We start from the raw sequence: 23929 nt of genomic DNA, 5'->3' as shown, positions 1-23929 counted from the left end.
GGGTGAACTATAAACGTGTGTGCACGCACATCCCACACATATACACACAGGGTTTCAATTCTTTTAGACCAGTGGTTCTCTAACCTGGGTGATCATTAGAATCACATAAGAAATGTTCTAAAATTACAGACTCCTGAGCCCCAGCCTAGACTTACTGAATCTGAAAATCTGGACATGAGGTCTGGAAGTCTGGTTTTAATCTATTACTTAGTTTTTAAAGCTCACCAGCTTAAAACCAGACACTGTGAGCAACCATTCACTTAGACCACTGACTGCCAGGCACCAAGGATAAAGATGAATTGCGCCCCATCACTACCCATCAGGAGCTCAGACTCTACTGATTAATGGCAATATAAGGTAGTCCATAAAAAATACTAAAGGGTGGCACAGGTAATGACATTCCAGGAGTTCAGAGAAGTCAGGCTATTAGGCCTGATTCACTTACCTGAGCTCTTTGATGAGGAAATTACAAATGTGGGTAAGAAGCATTAATTCCTAATTTAGAGGTGTTCATCAATTTAGAATTTTAGAAATGAAGGAATCATATTCATTGTTCTGGTTAGCTAATGCTGCCATTATGCAAAACACCAGCAATGTATTGGCTTTTATAAACGAGGTTTATTTGGTTACAAAATTACAGTCTTAAGGCCATAAAGTGTCCAAGGTAAGGCCTCAACAATAGGGTACCTTCACTGGAGGATGGCCAATGGTGTCTGGAAAACCTCTGTTAGCTCGGAAGGCACATGGCTGGTGCCCACTTGCTCCCAGGTTGCATTTCAAAATGGCATTCTCCAAAATGTTGCTCTTGGGGTGTTTTGTCCACTCTTAGCTGCAGCTCCTCTTCAAGATGTCACTCTCAGTTGCTCCAAAATGTCACTCACAGCTGCTCTGTGTCTGGGCCTGTGCAACTCTTTTTAAAGTTCTCCAGTGATCCAGTAAAGACCCACCCTGAATGTGTTGGGCAACACCTCCATAGAAATAATCCAATGAAAGGTCTCGCCCACAGATGATTGAGTCATGTCTCCATGGAAACGCTGAACCAATAGGTTCCAACCTAATCAACACTAATACGTCTGCCCCCACAAGATTGCATTAAACAATATGGCTTTTTCTTGGGGACATAGTATATAGAAACCAGCACAATCATCATCAAATATAGTCTCTTTATTTTACAGGATAAGGACTGAAACAAGCCTTTGTCAAGTTTTCGTATAAAAGGCATTTTTCAAATCCAGTTACCATAAAATTAGGGAAAAAGCTTACCACGGATAACAGAACTTATGTAGAAACAGGAAACAAAGGGGACAGATGAATGGGCCCCTCCTTTGAGAGATTCCCTTCCCCTCTCCCACCCAAGGTTGGTCATAAGACTACACAGAAACTCCTTTGATGGGAATTGCCAACTTTGTGTTGCTTACTTGAGTTACATGACTTTTCCTAACACTTTGGATGACAAATTCCTTGAGGAAAGGATAGTATCTGATTCAAATCTCCATCTCCAGTGCCTAATATGGAACCTTGCACTTAGTGTCCAGAACACCCATTTTTGTTCCTTCTGTGCCCTCTGACTGAGTGAGGTAGTAGTATCCCTAGCCCTGAAATAAACTGTAGGGAGTTTTCCAAAACGGGGAGTCAAAAATTGTAGGAGGTGGGCATCTATGGTACAAATCAAACACTGGGCTAGCGTAATCTCAGTACACAGACCCATGCGTATAAGAATTAAACTGTATTTTCTATAAGAGCATTTGGTTTCTGACCCTGAGTGCATTGCACCGGCCTTTTAACATAGGTCATTCTTGGGGTTTTCCACCCTGCCTCAGCACTCCACTGGGTGGATGAGCACAGGGACAAAGGCCTGCTTGAATGGGGAAAAGCTATCCAGCTATATACTCGTGTATGCTGATGGACCTGAGTTATAAATGATGACTGAAGAAAAAGGTGTAGAATTTGTGGGTTTTACCCAAACACACTAGCTACAATTGCAGGCAAGAAGACTAATGAAATGCTGAACGACATCAAAAGGAGCATGTATGTGACACTCTACTTCTCCTCCCACTGGCCAAAACCTGGTGGGTGACTCCCCAGGGCTTGAGTAGAGCTCTAATCTGAGCAGCTTAAGGAAAACATGAGGGCTCTGGAGGATCGATAGAATGTCACGATATTTCAGTCTTGGAAGATCTGGGTGGCAGCAGGACACAACTGAAGACTTTGCATTGATCTCATGAAAAGAACAGATGGGACACACCCAAATTTAGCCAACTAACAAGGAATAACTACCTATATAGGCACACAACCGTTGAAATGCAGGAGTGAGAAGTCCAGGATAGGCCAAATTCTATGGGTGCTAATGTACGGAGTACATTTATCCAAAAGGTAAGCTAAGACAAAAGAGAGAGAAAAAAAGAACAGCTCTAGGGTTTAGAACAATTCTAGGGAGAGTACCATTGAGATTGGCCTCAGGGAGGAAAAACAATCTGCCTTTGTACAAAATTACTTTGTCCTGTGGTAGGAACACTAACTTCCAGGCTAACCCTGACCGTAATTAGCTCAACATATGAGTCAAGGTTCAATCAGAGATTGAATGTGTGTGTATGCGTGTGTGTTTGTGTGTGTGTGTTTGCTACAGGGATATGATCTTACACAATTGTGGGAACTAGTTAAGCTAGTTGGCTTAACTAGTAAGGCTGTTATCGTCTTCACGTCTGATGCTGGAGACCGAAGTCCAGACAAACAGCCAGAGAAGATGGATGTAATGTCTGGGAGAGCAAGACAATCTGTAACCCAGAAGCATGACCTGGGGCTCATGAGAACGGACTGAAACCTGTGTCAATTCTTGTTGCCTCTGACTGTGAAGGTGTGGGGTCCTGCAGAAGACCGAGTCCTTTGTCACTGAGTTAAACATGCCACCTGGCCCAGGAGTCAGAGAAGCTGAGGGAGAATCCAGGGGGAAGGTGAGCAGTTGCAGACCCAGCTTCTGCCTTACATCTGTCAGGTGAGTCAGCAGATCATCTCCGTGTGTGTGAGCTACAAAATGGCTGCTGCTTCTCTTCTGCCCTCCCTCCAAATCTCTCAAGAAACTCTTGCAGCACACCCTAATGGCAAACACATAGGAAAGGGGACTCTGTGTAATGTGATTCAGCCTGGCCAAATCTACATACTACAAAGTCACCACACCAAACTTGCAGAAGGGAATGGTTTTTTAGTTTCCTCGTGGGTGTACCTGTATAGTTTCTTAGTCTAGATCAGGGTTTCTCAACCTTGGCATGATTGACACTTGAGGCTGGATTAGTCTTTGTTTGGTGTTTGTGTTGGTTGGGTGGGTGGATGGGGTGTCTGTCCCATGCATTGTAGGATGTTTGGCAGCACTGCTGGTCTCTACCCACTAGATGTCAGTAACAACCCTTCCTCCCCAGTTATTCCAACCAAAAATGTCTCCAGATGTTGCCAAATGTTCCTGGGGAGGGGGGAACAGGGGGGCTCACCCATGGATAAGAACTGGTCCAGATCTTGAGGGCAAGAAACACATTAGTTCTTCATCTTAGAAACCTGTACGATGTTTTGCACATAGAAAATGCTCAGTAATTCTTGATTAAATGCACATGTATGTACATAACTTGGCATTTATCACCCAAATGAGATACATAAATTTAAAAAGAGATACTCTGCTCCTTAAATGTTGATATTCCCCCAAAGTTCTGCCCCCAAAGCACTGCTTTTCTTAGTTTAAATGCCCTTTCTCCCAGATGATCTTCACTCTTACAGTTTTAATAACTGTGTTCTTGATTCCCACATCTCTGTCTCCAGCCCAGACCTCTGCCCTGCCTGTTAAATATCTGCTTTTGAAGGTTTCATTGGCACCTCAGAGCAGCATTTCCAAAGTGGAACTCACACCCTCCCTCCGTAACTGCTCCTCCTGAAATCTTAGTCTCAGGGAATGTCCTCACTATCTGCATTCACTCAGGACAGAACTCCAGGAGTAATCCTGGGTGACTGTCCAAATACAAAATTTACCATGCCCTCCCACCTCCACCTTCGGTGGCTCCCCCTCCTGCCCTCTTCAGACGCAGCCATCACTTTGCCCAGTAATTATCTGTTGTTCCCAGCAGGACACACGTTATTTTGAGCCCTGGCCTTGCAAATGTCCCATCTCCCTGGGTAGGCCCTTTCCCCTTTATGCATCCAGCTAACTGCCTCTTCTCCCTCAACACTCAGTTCAGGAGACATCTTATCCAGCGTTCTTCCTTCGTCACAGGCCCCTCAGCTAACTGACAGTCTCCCCTCAATCTCTCATGACATCCTGCATGTCTAAATGATTATTGCCCTTTGCACCTTGTATCACCTAACACTTCCTTCTTCCCCACTAGCCCGAACTCCTTGAGCTCAGAGGCTGCTTCATCATCTTTGTACTGCTTCCTAGCCCTGTGCCTGGCGCAGAGGAGGAGCTCAATAAATGGGAAGGTATCATTGTTGGGGTGATGTAGCCAAATTACTCTGCTCAGGAGAAAAAGAAAAACTGCTTTCAAGCATTTTAGAATCAGGCACTTATAATAAGAATTACCACAGTATTTTTTACTTATACCTAGAAAGTGATATATATGGATTATTTCCCTCGATCCTCAAAACAACCCTAAGATATAGAAACGGTGATTCACACTATTTTGTATGAGTTAAGTGGAGCTTAGAAAAATAAATAACTTTCCCAGGGCCCCAGAATTGCACTCCTGTGCTTTTTATTTCCAGTTGATTCTATTCATCAAATGGGGAATCCAGGATCTGAACCCAGAAGGTCTGATGTGAAAGTCTACACTTGCAACCCCTATGCTATAGAAATCACTAATTCTTCTTAAAGCATCTAAAAGGGATGCTTTGTTTTGCTAATTTGAAGCTCCTGTATAGAATTGACTATAACAAAAATATTATTAAAGCATTTCATAATTTGCGCTATTCATTAATTCATGCTGACTTGAATTAGTGTAAAAATCAATTTAAAATGTCACAGTTGAAATCAGCATTTTGATATAATTCTTCCATGCCCTCATCATAAAAAAGACCACACATGGCCTACCTGGTTGCTTGCCCTAGTGTTTTTTTTTTTTTTTTTTTTTAATTCAGTTCTATTGAGATATATTCACATGCCATACAATCATCCATGGTGTACAATCAACTGTTCACAGTACCATCATATAGTTGTGCATTCATCACCCATTCAATCTATTTTTGAACATTTTCCTTATACCAGAAAGAATCAGAATGAAAATAAAAAATAAAGATAAAAAAGAACCCCCAAATCATCCCCCCCATCCCACCCTATTTTTCATTTAGTTTTTGTCCCCATTTATCTACTCATCCATCCATATACTGGATAAAGGCAGTGTGATCCACAAGGTTTTCACAATCACACTGTCACCCCTTGTAACCTACATTGTTATACAATTGTCTTCAAGATTCAAGGCTACTGGGTTGCAGTTTGGTAGTTTCAGGTATTTACTTCTAGCTATTCCAATACATTAAAACCTAAGAAGTGTTATCTATATAGTGCATAAGAATGTCCACCAGAGTGACCTCTCGACTCCATTTGAAATCTCTTAGCCACTGAAGCTTTATTTCGTTTCATTTTGCATCCCCCTTTTGGTCCAGAAGTCTTTCTCAATCCCACGATGCCAGATCCAGATTCATCCCTGGGAGGCATATCCTGCGTTGCCAGGGAGATTTACACCCCTGGGAGTCGGGTCCCATGTAGCAGGGTGGGCAGTGAGTTCACCTGCCGAGGTGGCTTAGTTAGAGAGAGAGTCACCCTACTGTTTTTTACTTCCCCCAATTAATTTTATTTAGGGATTTTACCCCCTCTGTGTAGGAAAGGCCAGACTCAGAGCCAGGTTGCTGTATGGTCCTTAGAGTTTAAAAAAAAAAAAAAGAAAGAAAGAAAAGAAAGAAAAGTCAGGTTCCTAAACTCTCTGCCATTCACAGAGGCAAGGAGGCTTACCTATCCTTTCTCTTTCTGCCCTGATGCCCACTGAAAACACTTGCAGAACACTTGCCTGTGGGATACGACTCCTGCAGCAGATAACCCCACATAGCAACCCTCGGGGTGGCTGAGCTATCTTTATCATCCCTAGTTAGGAAGTGAGGAAACTGAGGCATAAAGAAGTTAAAAGCAACGTGCTTGAAGTCAGAGATAGTCAGTGGTGGAGGTGATATTAAACTCAGCCCCCACTGTGTCACCTCAAAGAGGCTCCACAGTGCCCCTGCTCTCCACGGTCAGTCAAGGGTTAAGCTTGTTATCAAGAAAGTTCCCTGAACTGAATTCAATGAAAGCCAGCAGCAGGCAACAGAGGCCTTGGAGCAAAAGAGAAAGCCCACTGAGAGCTGACGGTCACTGTCTGCGGCTAAATTCCTGTGGTAAGGCTACTTTTAAATACGTGAGTCTCAGCTTTCAGGCTTCTTCAGGGGTGCTTTGATTTCACTACTTCATCGTGTGGCACTTCCTGGAGCAGGGAGAGAACTGGGTGCTGACTCTGACGCTCAGTAGCTCTGTGGTTTTGGAAAATCTTCATCTCTTGGGCCTCAATTTTCTCCCCCATGAATGAAAGTGGTGAGCCAGGCCATCTGTCACCGAGTTCCTCTCTGGGGCTAATAAGCTCTTGTTTTGGGAGTTGTGAGAAGTAGCCTGAGTTATTAAAACCTGGGCTTCACAGGGCTTAGCTCCTTTGGGGGGCTTTAAAAATTTCCAGTGCCCAGCCCCCACTCCAGAGATATTGATTTAATTAAGCAAGTTCCAATCCAAGCAAGAATGTTTTTTTCTTTTTCCTTTTTCTTTCTTTCTTTTTATTTTTTTAATAAACACACCAGGTGATTCTAATCAGGAAGGGAATTTGAGGATCACTGCTGGTTTCTCATCCCATGTTTCTGATTCAGTAGGCTGCTGCTGATGATCCAGGGCCCATACTTTGGGAACTCTAGAAGCCTTCACACCCTCTAAAATGGTGTATATGGTCAGATGAGAATGGCAGTCATGTGGTTTTTCACCTGCCCTGGGGAGAAAGTTCATAGATTTCATTGGAGTCTTAAAGAGTTTAAGGGCCAGATTAGAGTCTAATTATGCATTTAAAGCTTTTTCTAGGCAGAGATTCATAGCAGATGATTTCGCAAGTGGTTCAGTCTTGGAGTAGTCCCAGGGGTGTGTGTGTGCACACATGTGTATGCTTACTTAAGTGTCTGGGCATTGCATGGCTCTGATGCCAACACACTTGCCAGTCCACACTCAAAGGTTTCCCACCCAGAAGTTGCACTGAGGGCATCAGGTTGGGGAAAAGTATAAACGTGATAGCATTTCCCAGCACCAAATGTGAACTTTATAGGGGGACAGAAAGAGACGAAGGGAGAGAGGGAAAGGGGGGGGAGGTGTATGTGTGGGGAGAGAGAGAGAGAGAGAGAGAATTCCCTGTGAAGCGATTGAAGCAGAAATAAAACCTCTACATATAATCATGCTGTCTCATAACCCCCATTGATATTAGGGCCATAAATGGGAAAATGAATGTTGTGCTGCCACAATTACCCTAAGGATCAGTTAAATAACATTAAATAGGCGAAGTTATCCTCATTCTCTCATCCCAAAATGTGACATGAGTAGTTCATATATAAACTTTCATTTGTATGTTTTTTTCATCTTTCAAAAATACCTGTTTAGTGAATTTTTATAATGTACACATTAAAGCCACCACCACACACACACATATATAGTTTATTAATTAAAAACAAAAAAGCAAACACACACATATTGGAGCTCCATGCTCAAAAAGTTTGGAGACTATGCGTCAGTGTGGTGGTCCTCGAAATGGAGAGTGCATCAGAATCCCCTGGAAGCTTGCTAAAGTAGCAGATTGCCATCCCCCAAACCCACTCAGATTCAAGACGTCTGAGGAAGTCACAATTTTAACTAACCTTCTAAAATATTCTGAGGCAAGTGATCCATTCACTCCACTACAAATGTTGCTCTGAGAATGCCTTTATATTTCCCTTTTTCTCCCCTTTGGACTTAACTTTATTCTCACTCAAAAGCCATAGATCTACCTGCCAAAGGATGTATAGGCAAACAGAAAGACAGAAACAAAAGTATCAATGTTTTTCTGTCTCTCCCTTCCGCCCCTTCCCCAGCCCAGCCTGTTGCTCTCCTGTGTGTGTGCGGGGGTGGGGTGGGGTGGGGGTGGGGTGGGGGGGGTTCGGGTGTCCCAACACCATGACAAAGCCATCTGCTACCCTCTTGTGGTGACAGCAAAGGCCACGCAGCAGATACTTCTCGCGGGGCAGGTTTGGCCATCTTTCTAAAGAATCCAATTTTTCTATGACATCTCCCCACCAGGGAGTATTTTCTGAAAGCCTCACTGATGTGAGGCATGGAAGTGCAAGCAAGCCAGATGGCACTGTCCAAAGGAAGAGTTATAGTGTGAAAGACAAGATTCTCACAAACATATTCATCCATTCAACACATTAAAAAAAATACTTTTGAACAGCGTACCCGACAGTGTTCAAGGTGCTAGGTATAAAATAAACAAAAATCCCTGCTCTCATGGAGCTGCCATGCTAAGGGAGGGAAGACAATGAAGACGCAATCACCTCTTTCCTCAGATAGTGATAAAGGCTTTGGAGAAAAATATGGCCTGTAAAGAGGAGGGGGAAAGCTGACAAAAGAAAAGAATGAACATTTATTGACGATCTACGAATGTACTGGGTATTTCATATGTCACATCTCTTAATCCTTTCTTTCTCTCTTTGTACCCCCTTTTTTAATTGTGCCAATTTTACATGTAAAGAAATTGAAGTTCCAAGACTTTAAGGAACTTGGCTAAGATCATGGTGTTACTTAATAGCTGCACTGCACTGAACTTCTTCACTGGTTGCAGGAGTAAAGCCCAGGGCAAATTTGTAAAGGAGACTGCCAACACTTGTCCTTTCTTAGCACTTACACACCCTACCTTCTCCAGGACCTGAAAAACTACTTGGAATATGCTGGATCTCTCCTTTCCCCATAAATGTTTTGTCCTCGTTCAGATTCCCTGAAAGACTTCTTTTACTCTATGCTAATCCCACAAATCAATTCTCTCTCTAGAATACAAAATTAATCTCTGGTAATCCCATAAATTACTTTTCTCCATTTATAGCCCAATTATACATGGCATCATCACCCAGCTACGATATTTGAGTGGTTTTTTTCTTCTGTAAACAGTTCTCTAACACTAATAGTGGAAATGTCAGACCCTCTTGAAATTTGGGGGTATTTCAAAAAAAGTTCCACTAAATTTTGCCTTGAGGACCTGAATACCAGACCTTCTGGTGCATCCCTAGAATAAATCCATTCTGTTAAAGGGCCAGAATTCATAGACCCATTTCACTCTAGTGACCAGAATCTCATCCAAAAGTCTTCCTAATATGACATGTTGTGTCTAAACTTGATTCCATATTCATTTAAAGACATTACATATCAATGTTCTTTTTCATAACTCTCTCCATATTTTTACTTAACACCCAGAATACTTTTATATTTTCTCTCAATGGAAATCAAGTAAATTATATACACAAGAATTTTGATGTTCATTCCATGTTTAATCATAATTTTGAAAAACTAGTACACCAAGGAAAAATGTAAAAAAACAAAAAAACGAAAAACAGAAAACAGTGGTTATGAGTTTTAAATGGGAAATACCAATAAATGAATTTTCCATAGATTGTAATCCTAAAAATAATCATGTGAAGCCCTATAAATGTTATCAGTCCCAGTTCTGATCAGGTTTGGCTGCAATACCTATTACAGATTTGCTAGATCAATGACATTGGCCAAGTAGATGAACACGATTGGCTGTGATGCCTGTCAGCCCATTGATTGATGACAGATTTGCTTAATCAACTGACTTGGTTAAGAAGTTCCTTCCCTTCTGTTTTGAAACCTCACTACTCTATGTGTCCCCTCTGAAACTACTTGCTCTCTTAAGGAGTACAGTAGGCCAAAAAAAATTAATTCATTCAACAATATTTCCTGGGCATCCACTATGTTCTAGTGCATTGCCCCAGGGACTGCAGATACAGTGGTCAACAAACAGGTGAAGTTATTAGTCCCACGGAGGTTACAGAGTCCTTGTGTCAACTTACACTGCCACCAACAATGCCTAAGTATTCCCATTTCCCCACATCCCAGCCAATGCTCTGTGTTTGTCTTGGTTTGCCAGAGCTGCTATAACAAAACACCACACACTATTGGCTTAAATGACAGGAATTTTTTATCTCACAGTTTTGGAGGCTATAAGTCCAAAATCAAGGTTATCGGCAGGACCATGGTTTTCCTAAAGTCTGTAGCATTTTGGTGGTGGTTTGCCAGTAATCCATAGTTCAATTTCTGTCTCCTACCACTGTGTCCAAATTTCCTCTGCTTCGAAAGACTCAAGTCATATTGGATTAAGGTTCACTCTGATTCAGTTTGGGTACACCTTAGCTAATAACATCTTCAAAGATCCTGTTTCCAATGGGTTCACAGCCACAGGACTGGAGGTTAGGACTTGGGCATGTCTTTGTGGACATGATTCATCTGCAACAGTGTTTTTAATCATTTTAATTTTGCAGTTTGATAGAAGTGAAACAGTATGTCATTATCATCTAAATTTTCATTTTCCTAATTAGTAATGGGGTAGACAAATTATTTGCCACTGTTCTATAAATTTTCATTTCATATCCTTGGCCTATATTTCTTTCAGGCTGTTGATTTTCTTAATGATTTGTAGAAGTTCATTGTGTATTCTGGAAACTGCCTTTATGTCTGGATCCCAGAAGCAGACCCTAAGACAAGGACTCATGTACAAGTGATTCATTAAAGAATTATTTAAGAAAGGATTTATTAAAGAAGTGGATATTTACAGGGGAAACTGGTAAGAGAGCAAAGGAAGCAAAATAGGAAAGAGGAGGGAACAAAACAAGGGTGTGTTTCAAGGCAAAGTCCCACAGAAGGATGTCTTTGCCTGATCCCACTGGGGAGCCCTGGAGTGTAAGCCACACATCCACCTGTCATCGGCTAAATGTCGTGCAGGCAGAGTGACTCTAGCAGCCCATTGTAAGGCGAGTCAGCTGTTGGAAGCCAAAAACCACTGAAGTGGAAGCGGGGGTGCAGAAAAACAGTAAAAAAGAATCAGAGGTGACCTGGGTGGAGAACTGACATCATCCACTAAAGGCAATAATATTGTGAAAAGATAATTTGATCTCACAATTCATTATGAAATGCAAACTACAGCAGCAAGATAGTAATTTACAAAGAATAAAGAGCTAGGTAAGACTCAGCTCTAAGACACAGTGGTAAAACAGGCCATTGCACATGTTGTTGGGAGTATAAAGTATGATACTTTTTGGAAAAATATTTGGCAGCATCTATCAAAATTTAAAATCCCACACCTTTTTATGCAGTGATTCCTTTCCTAGGAATTTATCCTCTAGCCATAGTCATACGAACACAAGGTATTTACTAAAATATTGTTTATGATGGCAGAAACAGAAAACCTCCAAATGACTACCAATAAGGGACATTCAAACAAAAGATATTCCTCACTGTTAAAAATAATGAAATATACAATTATGGCATTGGCATGGAAAGGTGCCCATGAGATATTGGACATATTTGCAGCTTACTGCGTAACCTTGTGCAAATTACCTAACCTCTCGAAACCTCAATTTTTTTTTCAGCTGTAAGGTGAAGATAATAGTAATATTAAAATACTAGGACCTTTGTGCAGATTAGATAATATGTATCAAGTGTTTAGTACAGTGCCTAGCACATAGTAAATGAGAAATAATATCACTGTTATTGTTTAGAGGAAAAAATGAAAGCTTCAAAACAGCATGTTTATTTACTTTTTTTGTTAAAATATCCAATTTATTCTACAGAAAAAAACTAATAAATTTTTTAAAATATGAGATGGGGTGGAGAACTTTCACTTTTTACTTTATACATACATGTTGATATTTATAATATTTTCAGCCATGAGCACATAATAAAAGAGATAATGAGATATGGTTTTTAAAAAGATGAGTGAGATTTAAACTCTGGAATGTTGCTAGGTGGTTTCCACCAATAGCCCTTCTTCCTGTTGCATAACTGAATGGTTTTAGTGAAAATGCCCTCACCTGATTTTTTTGTCCAATGGAGAAAGGTATCACCACAGTGAAAATCAAGGGACTCAAGAGATTGAGAGTACATATTGTCACAAGATCACACTGAGAACGAATGACTAACTGCTGTTCTGTTTTGACAACAAAAGGGGCTACACCGTACTGTTTATTAGAGGCAAGACAGACATTCTTATAGCTCTGGTGCCACAGTCATTACGAAGGATTTACTTAGCACAGGGACGTGGTCTGTGAGCGTGTTGGAAGGACAGCATGCTTTAAAAATATATACCTTTAAAAATGTCACTGGGCTACTTCAAATAAAGTGGAAATCAGAATTCTGTGGACATTTCCAATGTGGAAGACCAGGCATTTGAGCCAAAAAAATGTTTGCCTACAGAATTTTCTTTCTTTTATGGTCTGCCAGGAAGGTTATATAAGCCTTTCTTCAGTGACATCCAAAACCTCAGTAAAAGGAACACACGCAAATAATGAAAAGACAAAGCCTCCGAGTGGAAATTCAATTGTATTTATTTTTCTTATACAGAATCAGAGAAGTAAAAACCAGTACCAAACTCCAGGTAAAATAGTTTGATCTGATTCATTTGGCTGCATTCTCTCGGTACACAGAGCACTCTAAATTAAAAATAAAAAACATGTTGTATTACAAAAAGTAGAAGTAAATTTTTAAAAGAGTTAAAGTACTAGCACGTAAATGATGTAGTGTATTAGGGAAATGGTCTCTGCCAATCACCTATTTTCCCAATTAAATAAATCTACAATTTCCTTTTTCTTTAACAGCATATTTTTTGTTCATAAAAGTTGCACTTTCAGAATTTACTTTCTAATTACATCATGAGAGCACAACTTGTTAGCAGTCCTCTCACTCCAGATCATCTTCTACAGAGAGCTCTTCTAACAAGTTGTTGTCAACAGCCTTCCTAGCACACTAATTTTTTTTCTCTCTTTTACATGCTTTCCATATATTGTATAATCTGTAAAAGAAATGGCATTTCACATCCTAAATACTATGGTGAAATACTGTCTAATAATTACCTAGATTTAACAGAATTGCAAATAGGTTTTGACAATGTAATTACTTCTGGAAAATATTTTGTAAGAAACAAAAATCTTGAAAGAAAGATCTGTAAAATTATTTTTTAATCTCACTTTCTAATATACCTTAACTATGGCAAAATTATTGGGCAAAATGGTGAAATTTATTGATTCATTTAGGACTAAAAACACTAGATATCCTGGCAGTTGCTTTATAATAAGAAATATAGTATAAATAGCACCTTATTGTGAATTCTGCAGGGGTTTTTACACTTACAATAATAGGAAGTATCTATTAACAATTTCTTTTACATTAACATTTCTAACTTTAGTGTTCTTTCACAAAGGCCATATCATATGACCTAAAAAAACAACAAAAAATTATATCTGGTTTTATCTATAAGTAAACATAAAGTCAGGGTCCATATTTTATTCTGGAAAAGCATTTATTATGTTCATTAATAAAAGTTCCAACTAATTTCACTAAAAAAGTTTTTCTAGTATTTTCTAATGCCACAAGCATACTAGAGAATTACTTCTAAAACCTGGTAATATAAATCATCATGGTTTTAACTACTTAAAAAAAAGGGGTGTATGTTTCTTTTCACTTTAAAAACCTGAAAATGAGTCTATAAAAATATTTTTTTAAAATACAGTAACACTGCTCAGTTTTATTAGGTCCCTTGTTTTGTTTTTCCTAGAAAGAATGTACAGCTCATTTGGCAATTATTGTGAACAGACGAGAAAAAGAATAGTGTTCCCTTCAATTTAGTGGCAACATAAACATCTAGCCCCATCTCTCTAGGAGTGCTTAGAGAGGCAAAGTAATCAGAGGAACATAAACCATGGGTCCTTTAATAAAAAAAAAAAAAAAAAAAATCACTTCATTGGGTTGGAAGCAACAGCTCTCACCTACCTACATGCTCAGCATCAGCTGGACAGGGCAACACCAGTACTGCCCCTCTTCCTCCCACGTAAAGTGCACCAAAGCCTCCTTTTCTCCTACAACAGTCTTTTCATACAAAGGTTGTAGTAGAAAATTGTTGCTTTGCTCTTTGGGGGCACCTCTCACATCTGCTTGTTTGATTTTTGGGGTCCTATTACTTTTCTATTTCCGTTTCACAACTAATACCCTTTTCACTATATTCCATAACTTTACTACTTCATCTCTGACCTTTTCACTTGCCTTCTTCCCAACAAGATAAATTGTGTTCTCTACTCTATATTCTGGTATCTCAAAAAGGATCTTATTTAAGATCCCCAACAAATAAGCACCCCCCTGGGAATTGAAAGGTTCCTCTCAGAGACCTGAATTACTAATGTCTTTCAAAAACAATGCATTTTAAAGAGATTAAGTTCATAGATCATAAATAATGTCAGTTCAAAATACTCAACAGTTGAGGACTTCATTGGCATTGCAAGCAAACTGCATGCCAGGTGAACCTGACGCTCACACTCAGTCCTTAAAAGCTAATACCAATAATAATAATAATAATAAACCAAAACTTTCTTGGTTACATAAGAGGTATTGGGTACATATGTCATGCCTTTTTATACCAACTGTAGCAAACAAGGTTAGGATAATATACGCTGGGATCCATTTCATTGAATTCAGAAACACGTCTCCACCATATGCCCTCAGAGGACATTGTTTTTACACATCAGAGATTTGCTTCGTCCTTCCAATGGTTTCATAGATAAAATCATTTTAAACACTTCAAATTTTGAAAGCAAAACTGGCAAGGCTTCAGAACTTAAAAAACCACTGTTTATTGCATTTACCATCAGGTTGGAAGCTGTGTTTTCCTAATGTTTTTAGAGTAATTTCAAAAGATAAAAATATAGTTGCCACCGATTTATCAAAAACATTTGGCTGCCCTTTGTCATTAGCCAAAAAGTCACAGTGCTTTATAAAATAAACATCAAATTCTAAGCCGCAATTTTAAAAAGCATCCAAGTTGCGATTTCAAAATTTTTTTAGTATATGCTCATAATTAGTACCAAACTGGTCTCTTTCACAAGAGGTGTAGTGTAAAAGTCATGACTATTGATGCTATTACTTTCCCTGGAAGGACAAGCTGTCTAGATGCTATGCAGTAAAATGATACAGGATAAACTACAGTAGGACAGTGTGTGCGTTTGTAAATACAGAGTAATAAAAGCCATCAGAGCCAGCAGGGATTCAAAACTACATTGTATTCCATACAGTAGAATTTTACTATCCATACAATGATTTTAAAGCTCAAGACAAATATTTTTTAAAGCATTTGGTACTACTATCATCAATACAGTTTTTGAAACTGTAAATCTGGTCTAATTTTGTGCACATTTCCTGGACCAAGCCAGCCATCAGAAGTCACTGCCTGCGGTCAGCTTTTTATAGTTTATAATAAGCTGATCTATAAATTTCAATTAACACCCATAAAGCTTAGTCATGGGGCAGCAGAGAGAAAAAAGGACAGACAATTCTGCACAGTCAATTCTGCAGAAATGATTCTGCATAATCTGCCATAGGAATGCAGGCTTGCAGACATGCAGGGAAAATTTGAAAATGTAATGAACATAGAATACTTATTTATTAAATCACTGTCAATCAAATCCAGGCAATGATTAAACTGGCCACATGGAAAGGAGAGAGCATGAGCCCTGGAGGCAGAAAGTGATGCACCTGGAAATTGCTTTGCTCGGCCGCTTTTCCATGAGGCCCAGGAAATGTGAGGTCATGGCTGCATCCAGGTCACATTGAGACTGATTACAGCCAAGTTAGAAAGGGCTCACTTTTGTTCAGAGCAGACTCTACATCGTTGAAGAGGGGTATCAGGTCTTCGGATTCCAGAGTTCCTAAGTCAACATTTGTTCCCGGAAGACAGTCAAGAAAATCAGGGAAACGGGTCTGCTGGGGATTGATGTTCATGGGTGTCTGTCCTGTGTTCTCTCCTATAATGGAATGAAAGGAAACAACTTCAATTTCGTTTTTTAACTCTTCAGAAAGGGACCATTCAAATATTAAAACTCTCTTTTTCATTTCCATTCTGTCTACACTGTAAAGGAAGATCATATTTGCTGCAGATGTGATAAATTTCATCTCTGCTGAATTCTAGCTACCACAATACCAAGAGATGCAGAGATGGCGTCTCTCATGTATTTTTGGGTAGTCATGGTCCAGAATGAAAGCATCCAAGGAGATAAGAAAGGAGCATGCAAAAGGCACTGTGGAGTTGACCTGTGATCCGTGCCCACCCCTGACAAAGGCACAAAGAGCTGCCTTGTGAAAGAGCAGAGAGTCCTTGCCTATAATAAATACTATATTACAGAGCCATCATCTAAAATTTATATTTACCCATATTGTCCTTCTTTATGTTCAGAGACAATAGTGCAGGAGTATCTTTTAACCATATTATTAAAAAGTGGTCCTCACTGATGACTTTGGGCATCATTTTCAAGGTATTTTATAAAGTGGGTTCTGCAGATCTTTCCCCTCCCTCCACACACACATACAACCGATTGTCTACATTTCTTGGAGTGTCAAAATGCACATGAGCATAGTACGGTTCTGAAAGTCTTGCAGTAAAGAGATCTGTTTTATTTTGTTTAAGTCATTATTTCATATACCCATTTAATCTCCTAATTCTATTTTAGCAGAACTTTACTAATATCTCAATAGAACTACAGTTCTGAAGAGCATAGTTTAGAAAATGCTGCACTAGGAGAAGGTTAAGTATCTGTGATATGTTCTTAATGTGTAATAGTATCAGAGGAAGTGCCTTGAGTTTGGTGTCAATAGACTGAGCTCCTTAGCTGTGTAATCTTAGACATACATAACTTGTCTGACCCTCAGTTTCTCCATCTGTAAACTGGGATAACAGTACCTTCTTCATGAGTTGGAGTAAAGTGCCATATGGCATCTGACACACATCCATAGTGCTAGGCATCATTCATGAGTACAAATATACGTACATAAAAAAAAAAAACAAAATAAATTGTTTGTTGATTGACTATATTGAGAGAAAGAAAAAGCCTAGGAAAGATAACGCTGTTAATTACACAACATCAGAACAACTGGTTAACTCCAATAGCCCGAAGCAAACAATTTTTCTGAAGGGATAAAGTCTACTTCAAAGGTTGAGGAACCCTGATAACTAAGGCTGGTTTTTGCCATGGCATTATTTTAAAGAATCTTGTTAAATTAGTTTTTGTGTCTCATAAGAACAGTAGCCTTCTTGAAAATGGTGCATAGAAATTTCACAATTCTGAACAAAACTGCAGAAGATTCATTTAGCCATACGTTTTCCAAGGAGAGAAACATAACAAAAACCTGCATTTTGGTGATAGCGGAGCTTAATGATTTCTCTTTAAGTCATAAAATATCAATGATTTTTGAGTAGTATTTTATAGGATTCCATTGCAAAAGACAATGCTAAACCAAAATTTGAAAAATTAAATTAAGTTCAACATGATCTCAATATAGCATTACTGATATTGGAAAACAATATAAGAATAGAAAAGGAATGCCAAAATAACTTTTTTCTACCCACTAGAGCACAACAGTTGGAAATACTATTTATAAAAATTATCTGGCTTTAAAAAATTATGTGTTCTAAAAGTGTTGCATTTTTTCCATCTCCACTTAAGATCATTCATCTCTGGATTTCCCACTGTAATGTGATAGTAACTCAAGGATACATTTAGTTTCTAAACAAAATCTGTATTTTAAAGATTTCTTCTAATTCTTTCTCTTCAGACATGGAATACACAAGGAGACTAAGTTCTTCGTTAAGGTTAACAACCTCAAAACATCTCTCTTGGGAGCAACTTGGCAATCTCAAAGTAATCTTTTTGGTCTCTACAGTTTTATTCACATTCCTTAAAAAAAGCAGCAAAGACAAAAACCAGGCAACTTTAAAAAGGGTGTGATTAATGTAGGATATTCTGGAAGGATGGATGACTTCCCAGCTTTTGCTCCTTTACTCCGTCTTTGCACCAAGTCCAGCTGTTGTTTCCATGCGTGTTTTGCAAAGCGAACGCTCCCTGGCTTGTTCACATTCAGCATGTGGTCAGTGTGTGGTCAGCGAGTCTAACGGTTCTTTTCTAGCCACACAAGTGCGCTGCTCACCCATTCACCCCCCAGCTTTTCCTCATCCTGTTACTGCATCTTGTTACCTGTCCCCCCCATGCCCTCTTCCTCTAGCGACTTCTCAGAGGTGACCCTAAACACAATGAGCTACCACTCACTTAACCAGGTTAACTTGGAATCCTAACATTTGTCAAGATCACTTTGTACACTACTTCTGCCTTCTTAGAAGGAGAGCAAGAGAACTTCGTGTGGAGCACTGTGATCTCAAGACGCCATGTAACTATAGGAAGGGAGCATACTTCTCTTGCCTTTGGAGAAATCCAAGGCCCAGGTGGGCTACATAACTTAACCAAAGTCCCTGCCAGGAAGTGGAGGACAAGGACTCAAGCTAAGGTGCACCTGTCTGCAAATACTATATTCTTTTCAGGATACCATTTAATTCCACATTACAATTTGGAAACAATCTCTATTTACCTATGCAAGGTCATTTTTAAAAGACATTAGAATAGAATCCATCCTTTTTTTTTTTTTTTTTAACGTCAAGCTTAGATTTAGATCTCCTGAAGTGTTTTTTTTTTTCTTTTTCTTTTTCAAATTTGGTTTTTATTGTTATTGGCTTGCCAGTGTTTAAAAGTTGAAATTAAACAATTATTAAGTATAGGAAGGAGATACTTCATAAGGCTGTTTCAAAGAGAGCAAAATAAACCTTACACCAAAAAAATAAAGAGAAGAAGAAAGAGGGAGGGACGAAGGGAGGAAACTGAAGTAATAAATCGAAGAACAGCAAAACAAACAGTTCAAACCAGGCCCGTGTGACTCCTCACAGGACAGTCTGTGCAGTCCTCTAAACACCGGGTGACAGCTCCCGATCAGACCCAACCCAGCTGCTCCCAACGTTACTGCGCTTGCAAGGTGCCTAATAGTCTGACCTTTGGGTGTCACCAATGATATGGATTCAGAGCACAAGAAGGGGTCATTTGGGGACAGAGTGTAACCAATACAGGTACTATGGACAATTGCATTGGGGAAAGAGATTTTTTATTTTCGTCACAGAACAATCAATTTTCTAGCATCAGTGATGATGGAAGAGAAACTGGCATGAGTAACTCCAAATAGTGCACACTGCAGCTTTCATTTGTTTTCGGCTTTAGAACTTCCGAGAGCTTATGACTTTCATAATTAAGGCTAGATTAGGCTAGTAATACTAAATTTGGTTTTTGCAATTGGAGGTCTCTCTGCTTGAGAACAGAGGAAAAAAGAGAGGTAACCCGAAAAGCCTGCTAGGGCCTGGTCTGAGGGATGCACAAATTGTAGACAAGGTAGAAGACACTCTGCCCTCTTCTTTTTAATTGCAAAGGGAGGATGTTGTTGTCATACTGAAACTTGGAGCTCACAATTTAGAATCCTCTGAGATTGCTTCCCAAATGCAGTGAATGTCATGAAAAATTCTGCACACCAGTGGAACCACATACCAATATCATTTCTTAAGAGCAAAAGTGACTTATACATTACAGCTAAACACTAGAAAGGCACAAATATCACATTCTGGAGAAGGGTGGTAAAACTACAGTGGTATGTTAATGTGATTGTGAGAAAGGGGCTATATGAAGTAAGGATAAGTTTTTTTTTTAATAGTAGAATTTAAAATCTTGTGCCTACATGAACAACTATATTTGTATAAACTATGGGGAAGGGAGTAGAGTTTAATAGTTGTGCCCGGAGGTTGGGTGGCTTTTTGTTTGTCATTTTATGTTGTTGATATTTAGTGTTTATGGTTGGATTTTAGCTTTGAGGTGACTGAAGAGACAATCTGAAAACACAAGCATACTATAAACCCTCGTAGGCTTTGTTCCCACCTGTGTCCATCTCATCCACGTTGCTGAGGAAGTCTTCTGGAGTTGTTGGGACACTGTAGCACCCCAACCCCAGGCCGCTGTCGGTACTCTGCTCCCTCGAATGATATGGCCCTCTGAGGAGCAAAGACAGAGACTTCAATGTGAGTCCACGAAATGAATTTCAAAATTAAAAGACAGTCATGAACACCCTAAACTAGGGTGATTCTGTCATTCTGCCCAACTTTCCAGGTAATGAAGGGGAAGCACCTCCTTTCTACTTTGAAACATACATCCCAATGTCAATGAAAATAATAAGTTGAAAGCAAATAGAACTAACCGATCACAGGAAGTTAACATTGATTTCACCTCAAAATAACAATTTGATTGCTGTTCTACACATAGCATATGATATCACTTATGTAAAACTTACAATAAAAGAGAAAATAATAAGGAATATTGCTTTTGGATGGATACATATATAAATGGGCTATAAAAAGAATAAAAATATGTATGAGGGACACATACCAATTTCAGGATAGTGGCTACCACAGAAAGGGAATGAAGTAGAATTTCAGAGGTGGTATGGATGGGGTTCAAATATTATTTATAATATTTTATTTATTTAAATAAATAAAATCATATAAGAATACGGCAAATCTGGGTGGTGGGTACATGGGTAATTTTTACATTATTCTTTACACATGTGAAATGTTTTGAAAATAATTTGAAAAGCCTATTCCTCAATTTTTTATATTACTGTTTTGTTTTAGTCTCTCCCTCTCTCTCTCTATTTTAATAACTCTCAAAATTGTACTTTTTTTTTGTTTGCCAGCAGCCAGTACAGAAGCAGAAAAGACATAGGAAATAGAATATTGCCCTTTATTTGGGTATAGAAGGCTACAATTAAGGTTGACTACTTCTATTCATAAAGATATTTCTAGTTAATTTTTCTTTCCCTTCTGCTCATGATTCAATTTTTAAAATATCATCTTTTATTTTTTTAATTTTTTTTTAGTTTCACAAAGAAACTGCAAAAAAAGTACAGAGAGTTCCTATGTATGCTTCATTCCTCCCAAATGATAACATCTTACATAACCATAGTACGATTAACAAAACCAGGAAACTGACTTTGTAGGATACTATTAACTAAAATATGGATCTTATTCAGATTTCACCATAAACATCATCTCTTAATTGTTCTGTTTCTGTTTGCCATATGACTTTTTTTTTTTCATTGCTGTCTTCATAAAACTGCAAGATTCTTCCAAATAATTTCCAGACAATACCATCTTATTTAAATTATAAACTCATCTCCATTTTCAAATTTTTTATTAGGGGTTACTCTATGTCATATAACCCATTTTTGAACTTGAGATCTTAAGAAAAGTAGATTACTTTCCCTGTTTTTCTTTTCTCTGCCGTCTCCCCTCACTTCCTCCCTCTATCCTCACCCTATTCTCCAAGCTCTCCATCATTCCCCAACATAAACAAAGGCACTCTAGACCACAAAATAAAGAAAGCAAAAAAGAGTGGCCCCCACATCTTAACTTACCCATTAAGGAAAGGATCTGAGCCATTGTTAGTGATGGATCTCATGTCAGGGGTCATAGCCGGTGGGTTGACAGCAGCCTGAACCGTGGCCAGAGTCTCAGCTTCCATGGGGAGCTGTCTGCAGAGGGCAGCTTCCTGCAGAAACAGGACGGTCCGGCAGTGAGGGACGGTCATGCACTCATTGCCACAGAATCGGAGCAAAGTACACTTCACATGAAAACTGTTCCCCAAGTGAATACAGAATACACAACACTTTATATTTTTTGCCAGTAAGTCAAAACAATCAGAAAATCATTAGTATTCTTCCTCTGAAGAGGGTCTTACAGACGCAAGTCACTTTCCCACATTCACAAACTTCCTGAGAAGTGCAACTGATACTTGACCTCAGAGCCAGATTTAGAACAAATTGAAATCATTCGATTTGAAGCAGTCAGACTCCCCTGCACTACCAGGTATGTTCTGGTCTTTGTCAGCAAAGCTGTAGAACTAGGAATTCAGGCTTTATGTGAAATCACATCTAGTAGTTTTATGTCAATAGATAGGAGAGCAAAATAACCAGTTAACAAGTTTGTTACTCGATCAGTTTTTCTATTTAACTAATTAGTTTTGTTGACTTGACTAAACCATGCAGATACCATCCATATCCCTGTGAAGATCAACTGTTGATGGCATATAGGTGTGGAAAAAAACAAAACATATAATGCCAGCATTATTTTTTTTAAAGCTAGCACTACTTTGTTAAGCAGAATTCAATCCGAAAGATTATGAATTCCTTGACTAAAATTACTTTCTCTAGGTGTAACCTACAGGGAGTCCTTCCCATTTAGACAAACATGACCAGATATCAAATTCCTTTCAAACTCGCTGCTGCTTCCAAAGAAGAATACTTCCGTATGTTTATACTTGCATCCAAAACCAAGGTTAGGCCCTTCTCCATATTTATGCCTATCAGTTTTCCACTTTCCATGCTGAAGTCATTGGTCTCACCATTCCTCAAACCCCGAAACCTTGGATACAGTGGCAAACAGAACATTTAGGCCATTTAAGTAACAGTATCTTTGTTAGATCTCTTCCAGCCCTAACATGCCATGATTTTAGAGAGTGACTACTGTCTAGACAAGTCCTAGTGAAGTCATCAGCTATAAAAACTTTCGGTTACTAGAGTTCATTGTACTGTTACTAGGAACTTGGTAGCATGATTCTTACAAATGCTGAGAGACCCAATTGATAAGAAACTGCATTGTTAACTTAAGCTGAAATAAATACCCTGACTAGAAAGGGCCTCTAGTTCACTTCTGTTCATTCAGATAGCAAATAATCAGAATATTTAACTGATTTAGATTTTATGCAGTAATCCATAAAAAAGAAAATAGTGGATACTTTTTAAAAGGTGATTTTAGTCCACAACCCAAATCTTGGAAGTACCTTTGTTGAATAAATCTAAAAAAATCAAATTATTTTTAACAGTTTTTTTTTTTTACATGGTCGGCAGTGTGCTTTGGAAACCTTATTTTCCAAGCCACAATTACCTGGAGAACAATAAGAAGTGTCTGATTGAAGCTGGCATGAAAAGCCTAGAATCCACCAGTGCCAATCCTCACGCACACTCATACACCCTGACCCAAACCACAGTTTGAAAACATCTCCTCAATGACATAATTTTTAGTTCTTTTTTATAAATTGTAAATGCAAGAATCCCACATGTGGTAACCTTTATTATCCAAAAAATTAACTTCAACAAGAATATTCCATTCATAATCATTTTGGATCAATGTAGGGATTTGTCCCTAAACAAATACCCTTTTAAACATACAAATTGATAGGATGGCTTTTTTTCTTCATATTTGACAAAGTCTTATCATGATATGTATTAAGAAGACTGGATAAATTTGTAACATCCAGGTGGTCTGAATTTAAATATAAGATGACTCGTTTCTGGAACAACATTGGATTAAAAAATAAATATATAACTAATATATATGAACTATTTGTCATCTGTAATGACATAATTATGACAATAAAAAAATTTAACTGTAAAAAAATCAGAAACTAGATATAAAACATTCGGTTCTAAATTTTCCTCTTCATTTAATTTATTCCTAGCATATTTCAAATTGATCCAATACAGATTTTAAAATAATGCTTGCATGTGGCTAAATATATATATTAAAAAAAATGTCAAAAGGACTATTTATAATAATCAAAGCTGGAAGAACTTATACTGGATTGGGGAAAATGTTCAACTGTGCCATGTCACATTTGTTCCTATGAC

General features: G+C 38.7%; 1 protein-coding gene across 1 annotated transcript in view; it reads right to left on the bottom strand.

Annotated features, from left to right (window-relative positions):
* Positions 1–12654: 12654 nt before the first annotated feature.
* The window catches only part of WWTR1 (WW domain containing transcription regulator 1), a 127147-nt gene continuing 115872 nt past the window's right edge, over positions 12655–23929 (bottom strand). The window contains exons 5-7 of the mRNA XM_037842915.1: positions 21659–21792; positions 20128–20240; positions 12655–16134 (exon numbers count right to left, since the gene is read on the bottom strand). Coding sequence (XP_037698843.1) covers positions 15950–16134; positions 20128–20240; positions 21659–21792 — 432 coding nt within the window. The 3' untranslated portion in view covers positions 12655–15949. The remainder of the gene's footprint in view (positions 16135–20127; positions 20241–21658; positions 21793–23929) is intronic.

This window comes from Choloepus didactylus, chromosome 1 (assembly GCF_015220235.1).
Source record: "Choloepus didactylus isolate mChoDid1 chromosome 1, mChoDid1.pri, whole genome shotgun sequence".
Classification (NCBI taxonomy): domain Eukaryota; kingdom Metazoa; phylum Chordata; class Mammalia; order Pilosa; family Megalonychidae; genus Choloepus; species Choloepus didactylus.
This window is presented reverse-complemented; position numbering and strand designations above follow the sequence as displayed.